A 7,500-nucleotide genomic window follows, 5' to 3' on the forward strand; every position below is an offset into this window, starting at 1 on the left:
GAGGGTGGGGTGGGGAGGATAAAAGAAGGGGAGAGTCCTTACCTCACCACTACACTCCAGTTTCCGACTTATGATATGTTAACTTTACTCCCGGATCCTCATGTCTGTGTCACCTTCTGGCTCTAAAACCTTTTAATTATGATTTCAGCAATTTCTTGCTGAGTCCCTGCTTCTCACTTTACACATCATTAGCTTGTTCCATCACCTGATTTACTTGGTCATTTTTCTCTTTCTCTTATTAAAATACCTGACAGCATTTTTCAACCTTCACTGTTTTAATTCTATTTATTCTTTTTTTTTTTAACTATTGTCTTTATTGTTTGTTGTTTGTTTGTTTGTTGTTCCTTTATTTGTTTTTATTCTGATAATTTTCCGCCACAATCAGCTGCAAAAAGTACAAAATTGGCCATATATGAGTTTATAGTAACGGAAATCAACAGCTGGATTTTGTGTGTGTGGTGTGTTTGTGTGTGGGTGGTGTTTGTGTGTGGTGTTTGTTGTTGTGGTGTGTCTTGTTTTTGAGCATTTGTTTAAGGGGGTAGGGATCTTGGTGTGTTGTGTGTGGTGTGTTGTTGTGTTGTGTGAGGGTGTGTTTGTGTTTACACGGGTGTTTGTTTAACATTAAAATAGTCCTGTCATGAGGAGGAAACTGAAACCATAGTTCACAACCAATCCTCTCTCTCTCGTCTTCTGCTTCTGTCTCACAATTCACAATTCTCGACACAAAGAATCAATGAGGAGTAAAGACTCAGAGTTTTTCTTCTCTTTGAATGGCAGTTTTGTATTTTGGGGGGGAAACATTTTCATGTAATTGGCTCATATTGTACATATTATTTACATATTAAGGTAAATTATTACGGTAGTAAAATGAGAAAGTTCATATGAATATAAGTCCGTTGTGGGCCTCTCACATGTGAGTCTACGTGAGAAGCTCTAAGAGATCGTAACCGAGACAAGTCATTATCTCATTAATAACGTAGAAGATATACGACGCATCATCACATCAGCCTATACAGTCATTATTTTAATTAAATTGAACATACCCTGTAAATTAAAACAACTACCAATTCGATGAACAGACTCAGAGGCACAGCTCGAAAGTGGCTTGTACTTTAACATAAAGTATATAAATTCAGACCTGGCATCATATCTACACTTAGCGTTATAATATTTAACTCTCACATGTTTTTTAGATGCTGTCAGAATAAGTAGAATTAGCTGACATTGAAAATGTAACATAATCTTATTTTTTATATTCCCGTCAACGCTTTTGACGTGTGTGTTGTTAACGCAGTTACAAAGAAATGGGACGAATAGTACGAAGGGCGACGCCCTCACGCCGTCCCCTGGGTCTGTGGCAGGATCACGTCTGGAAGTGCGTTTTAACTTTAACAAAAGAAGAATAGAATTTAATTCAATTTTTAACTTTTTATATAAAAATATCAATATTTCGTCTGGTACAAACAGTAGTTATAAATTCTTACAGTTATTCAGCAATTATAATATAGAAAATAGAGATAGAGATATATATAGAGAATAGATACGAGAGAGAAGAGAAGCGCTTAAACTCATTAACCAACAACATCTGGGCCCCACACTTAATGATTTTTCCACCTGACAAATTCCACCTGAAACCCTTCCTGTGAATGTCCTACAAAAACCTCTTTGTAATCCATAGAAATGTCCCGCAATGTGGGCTGCAAGGTTGAACTGGGCAAGGTTCCTCCTCCCCCTCCTCTAGCTGATATTCGAAAGACATTTTCTGTTCCACCTGCAAAGCCTCGTCCCAGAGATCAGGACACCCAGAGAGTGAGCTTTACGTATTTCTGTTCAACAGTTAAACACCAACATCCCGCTCACCAGGCCAATAAAACAACAGCGAAATGAACACAAACTAACACGTGGAGAATGAATGTATCCCAGAGAATTAAATCACCATAAATTTATTTAAATGGCCGTGGCCACGGACCGAGCCTGGCATGGCTGAAGCAGGAGGGAGGGAGGCGAGGAAGATTGAGGAGTGAGGGAGGGAGGAGTGTAACTGAGCGAGATGAGCGCGCGAGAGAGAGAGAAGAGCGAGTGGTGCGTTGTGATTGATTGAGTGAGTGGGTGCGTGAGGAGAGGGAGGGAGAGAGCAGAAGTGAGAGCGCAGAGAAGAGCGAGTGCGCGAGAGATAGAGCGAGAGCGCAAGCGAGAGAGGGAACAGATAGAGAGAGATACAGAGATTTTTGAGAGAGAGTTAGGCGCGATAGAGTGATAGAGTGTGTGAGAGATAGAGAGAGTGATGAGTGAGTGATGAGTGAGTGGTGAGTGAGTTAGTTAGTTAGTTAGGGAGGGGGAAGAGAGATTAGAGAGATATAGAAGGAATAATAATTAGCGAGCTATAATATATATAGAGGACGCGAGAGAAAGAAAGAGAGAGAGAAGAACGAAAGAGTGTTATATAGAGAGAGATAGAGAATGATAGAATAGATAAGCTAGAGAGTGAGAGATTTATAGAGTGTGTGAAGATGAGGGTTTTCGATATAGATAGAAAGAATATAGTTAGATATTAATAGATCAAGTTTAGAGGATTGAGAGCTAGATAGTGTGAGGTTTGATGGAGAGAGAGAGAGATGAATATATAATGCGATAGTGAGAGAGAGATAGTGAGATAGATTTTTTTTTCATATATATATTTAGAAGAAATAGAGTTATATAGTAATATATATCAGTTTATATAATTAGATCTATAGATTGAGAGTGTGTGAGAGAGAGATAGAGAGTAGATAGAGAGAGAGGTATCAAGAGTGAAGAGTGTGTTTGAGAGAGAGTTTGGCCTATATAAGATGTATAGTTTTTCAGAAGAGAGATAGAGAATCCATATATTTAATACAGAGATCGATTGATAGATTTTTGACCGAGAGAATAGAGTTATATATATAAGATAGATATAGATATATGGACATTAGGGACATATAATATTTAAATTAGTGGTTCATATCTATTTACAGATAAGCTATAATTTATTTATAGAGATATAGTTTGATTGGACATAGAGATAGATAGCTAGCTATAGTATATAGATATCTATATTGTATATATGGAGATATATATAGTTTTTTCATACGCATCGATATATATATAGAGTTATATATATATATATGATATAGAGATATAGATAGATTACATTATAGATTTTTATGACATAGATAGAGATATATTTATAGGTATAAATTATTTTTTATTTACATCTATTTAGAATCGATGATAGAGAGTGAGTGTGTGTATTACGTTTGCTCTGGTCATTGACTTGGATTTGTACTGTTGGTTGTTTCTCACACTGTAAGTTTTAGATGTTTGTACCTTTTGTCCCTGAGACTCTGGGTTATGCTTTCAGGTCTAAGTAGAGCTTGAAGTGTGACGTGATGTGACGTGACATACGGATAAGCACGGTGACCCATTCTCATTTAACCCATCCAAAGTGCACAAACACAGCAGTGAACACACACACCGTGAACACACACACCGGTGAACACACACACACCAGTAAACACACACACACCGTGAACACACACACACACACACCGTGAACACACACACACCGTGAACACACACACACCGTGAACACACACACACCGTGAACACACACACACCGTGAACACACACACACCGTGAACACACACACAGCAGTGAAGACACACACACCGTGAACACACACACAGCAGTGAACACACACACCGTGAACACACACACACCGTGAACACACACACACAGCAGTGAACACACACACAGCAGTGAACACACACACACACACACCGTGAACACACACACAGCAGTGAACACGCACACAGCAGTGAACACGCACACAGCAGTGAACACACACACAGCAGTGAACACACACACCGTGAACACACACAGCAGTGAACACACACACACCATGAACACACACACAGCAGTGAACACACACACACCGTGAACACACACACACACACACACCGTGAACACACACACACACACACACCGTGAACACACACACAGCAGTGAACACGCACACACACCGTGAACACACACACTGAGCAGTGGGCAGCCATTTATGCTGTGGCGCCCGGGGAGCAGTTGGGGGGGGTTTGGTGCCTTGCTCAAGGGCATCTCTGTCGTGGTATTGCCAGCCCAAGACTAGAACCTACAACCTTAGGGTTAGGAGTCAGACTCTCTAACCATTAGGCCACGACTTCCCCTAGTCTGAGAGTGTCAGTGTGTTCCTTGTGTTGTGATTGACTGAAGAGTGTGTGTCCTTCACTGTGTTTTAGAGTGTACCAGTGTGTTTAACTGAAGTGTGTTTCTCTTGCTTCTGTTTCAGCATGGATGTCTGCAGGGACTGGGTTCACTGTGTTCAGTTTGGGTTCTACATTCCCATCCTCGTGGCCGGTTTTCCTTTAAACATGGCCGCCCTGTGGCAGCTTTTCTTCCGCCTTCGTCACTGGAGTGAATCCACCATTTACCTGCTGAACCTCGTCATTAATGACTGTCTGCTCCTTCTTGCACTCCCTTTTAAAATCATGGCTTACCACGAGCCGTGGAAACTCGGGAGATTTTCCTGTTCACTGTTTGAGAGTTTTGTCTACGTCAACATGTACGGCAGCATCCTGCTGAGTGTGTGTATCTCTGTGGATCGTTATGTTGCTCTACACTTTCCCTTCCGACGCCTGCGATCTAAAAGGAAGGCCGTGTTCATCTGCGCACTGGTGTGGACGTTAGTTTTTGGGTTTAGCTACCCGGTTTATGATCTTCATGGGGTCAGCAGTAATGAGTCCTTCTGCTTTCAGAACTTTTCCAAACAAACATGGGATAAAGTGTGGATTATAGTGTGTGTGGAGTGTGTGTTTTGGGGCAGCACCGTTGTCATGGTCCTGTGCTCGGTGAATGTTGTTAAAACTCTGCACGATTTACGCAAACGGAACCCTAATGATGCTAAACTACGAAACAACAAGAGTGTAAAGATTGTGCTCAGCAACCTGGTGGTGTTCCTGTTGTGTTTCATTCCTTATCACATTTCTGTGCTTCTTTATTTCTACATAAAACAGAGGAGCAGCAGTACAGAAACCAAACAAATATTTATCAATGAACTACGTAATTTTGTCCACGTCAGTCTGTGTGTGAGCAGCGTGAACTGCCTCGCAGATGCACTCTGTTATTATTTCATACTGAAAGAAAACCTACAGACCGCAGAGCAAGACAGCAGAATGAACACAGTCACAAAGGAAACACATTAACACACTAAGACTGCAGAGAAGTGCAGGAGAAACAAGTAGATATTCATCTGCAAAAATGTTGTCACATATGAACACGGTTTCATTTTACTGACATGTTTAACTTCTGGGGTTTCAGTGTGGTAGTTGGTGTGAGTTTTAAAAAGTGGGAGTGGCCACATACACTAACTGGCATTAATAAATGAGCAACCTGTAAATCTGTTACTCATTCATACCCACAAACAACACAGTGACTACATGCGGTTTAGCTAATAATGTGTTTTAGATTCAGAATCTAAACTTAAGACACAACAATAACTGAAAATGTACATTATTGTATAAGAACCTAGAAAAAGTAAGGGTTATTAAAGTTTTAGCAAGAGAAGAGCTTCTGAGTCAAATAAACTTTCTGAAACAAATAGTTTGTTGTATTTTTTTAGCTCTGTGATCAGTGAGTTTAAGCCACAATTTATTTTTTATAAATTGTAATTTCTTTTTTTTTCTGCAGTGATCAGTGTCTGATTGAACCAAGTGGTTTGTCCCACAGCTGCAGGATCTATTATCTGTGTGCAGTTCTGCATGTTGTTTCCTTCATGTTCTCTGGTTTTCACCCACACTTTTGCACTCATGAGTTGTGTGTGTATAAGAAGCTGTTTCTAGCTAGAAATATCAGACAGACAGACAGACAGACACAGACAGACACACACACACACACACACTTTTCTGGCACACAGCAGTGCAGCTGCAGCTGTCTTACACCAGGATGGTAAACCACTTCCTGTCTGAATACTGTAAATGTAAGCAGTTTTATCTCTGGCTCTGAGTTCTGCTTTGAAATCCAAATCTCTTTAAACATACAGGCTTTAAAATGTGTGTTGTACTCTAATCAACATTTAGATATTTTATGGAATCAATTTTCTACAATTCTAACTCCCATGTATTTGGGTTTTTTGGTTGTTGTATTTTTTCAATATGCATGAGGATGATTTAAACGATTTGTAGAAGATTAAATGTTTTTACACTGAGTTGCAAATGACAACCTGCTGCACTACTATAGTGTTATAATAATTACAACAACAACAATAGGTTTATAAAGTACACTAATAAAAGTTAGTAAAGTTCAAAACCTGCTTTTGATTTAACTGAAATGAAAAAAATCACTGATAAAGTTTTAAATACTCTGGGAATCTAAAGAAATGTGAGTAAACTACAAAATCCCAAGATATAAATGATATTAGATATAGATGAAATATTATAAGTACCACAAGCTGCTGTAAAGTCTGAAGCCCTGACAGCTGACAGTGACAACTTACAATAATTGCTCTACATGACAGCTTACATGGCAGCTGGTAAAATGTGTTGTGCATGTGTTCATGCTCTTAGCATTTTTGTGTTCATGCTCTTAGCATTTTTGTATTCATGCAGTCTGCAGTTAGTCAGAATGTGACGATTCCTTATTATAGCTCTAAATGATGATGTCACTGAGGTCACATCCTATGTCACTGTTATGTAAAATTAATGTAGATAAAACTCAGTTCTCGTGTGGAGTAACATCCCATCCAGGGTGTTTTTCCACCTTGTGCAGATTCTCAGGACAGACTCAAGGATCACTGCCACCCTGAGCAGCATAAAGCACTCACTGAGCATGAACATTAAAATAAAAAGGTGTTTATATAAAAAGTAATATAAATGTCCACGTAGCTCTGCCCAACAGGTGGCAGTGTTTCACCTTTAAACTGTCATCGGGCATCGAGGCAGGATACACCCTGGACGGAGTGGCAACCTATCGCAGGGCAACAACATAATTAGGAGTTCAGTAATTCTCTTTAACTTGCCTCTGCATTCAAAATTGATGTTTCAGATATTTGTCTGCTTTAATTTAATAATTTATTTAATTTAATGCTCTTTAGAACATAGGGTTAGGGTTAGGGTTAGGGTACACACAACCTGTCCTCAGGGTTAGGGTACACACAACCTGTCCTCAGGGTTAGGGTACACACAACCTGTCCTCAGGGTTAGGGTACACACAACCTGTCCTCAGGGTTAGGGTACACACAACCTGTCCTCAGGGTTAGGGTACACACAACCTGTCCTCAGGGTTAGGGTACACACAACCTGTCCTCAGGGTTAGGGTACACACAACCTGTCCTCGGTTGTCTTGATCTACAGCAACAGCTTGTTACAGTAAACTCGATCTACAGCAACAGCTTGTTACTGTGCTTATGTACTGTGTCTTCTTGCACATAATAATAATACTAATAATAATAAT

The 7,500-nt window shown here is 39.9% G+C and overlaps 1 protein-coding gene across 1 annotated transcript in view; it reads left to right on the forward strand.

Annotated features, from left to right (window-relative positions):
- The window catches only part of gpr55a (G protein-coupled receptor 55a), an 11,366-nt gene extending 5,285 nt beyond the window's left edge, over positions 1-6,081 (forward strand). Inside the window, exon 2 of the mRNA XM_027142464.2 lies at positions 4,343-6,081. Within this exon, the coding sequence (XP_026998265.1) occupies positions 4,344-5,255 (912 nt within the window). The 5' untranslated portion in view covers position 4,343 and the 3' untranslated portion in view covers positions 5,256-6,081. The remainder of the gene's footprint in view (positions 1-4,342) is intronic.
- Positions 6,082-7,500: the final 1,419 nt, after the last annotated feature.

This window comes from Tachysurus fulvidraco, chromosome 22, assembly GCF_022655615.1.
Source record: "Tachysurus fulvidraco isolate hzauxx_2018 chromosome 22, HZAU_PFXX_2.0, whole genome shotgun sequence".
Classification (NCBI taxonomy): Eukaryota; Metazoa; Chordata; class Actinopteri; order Siluriformes; family Bagridae; genus Tachysurus; species Tachysurus fulvidraco.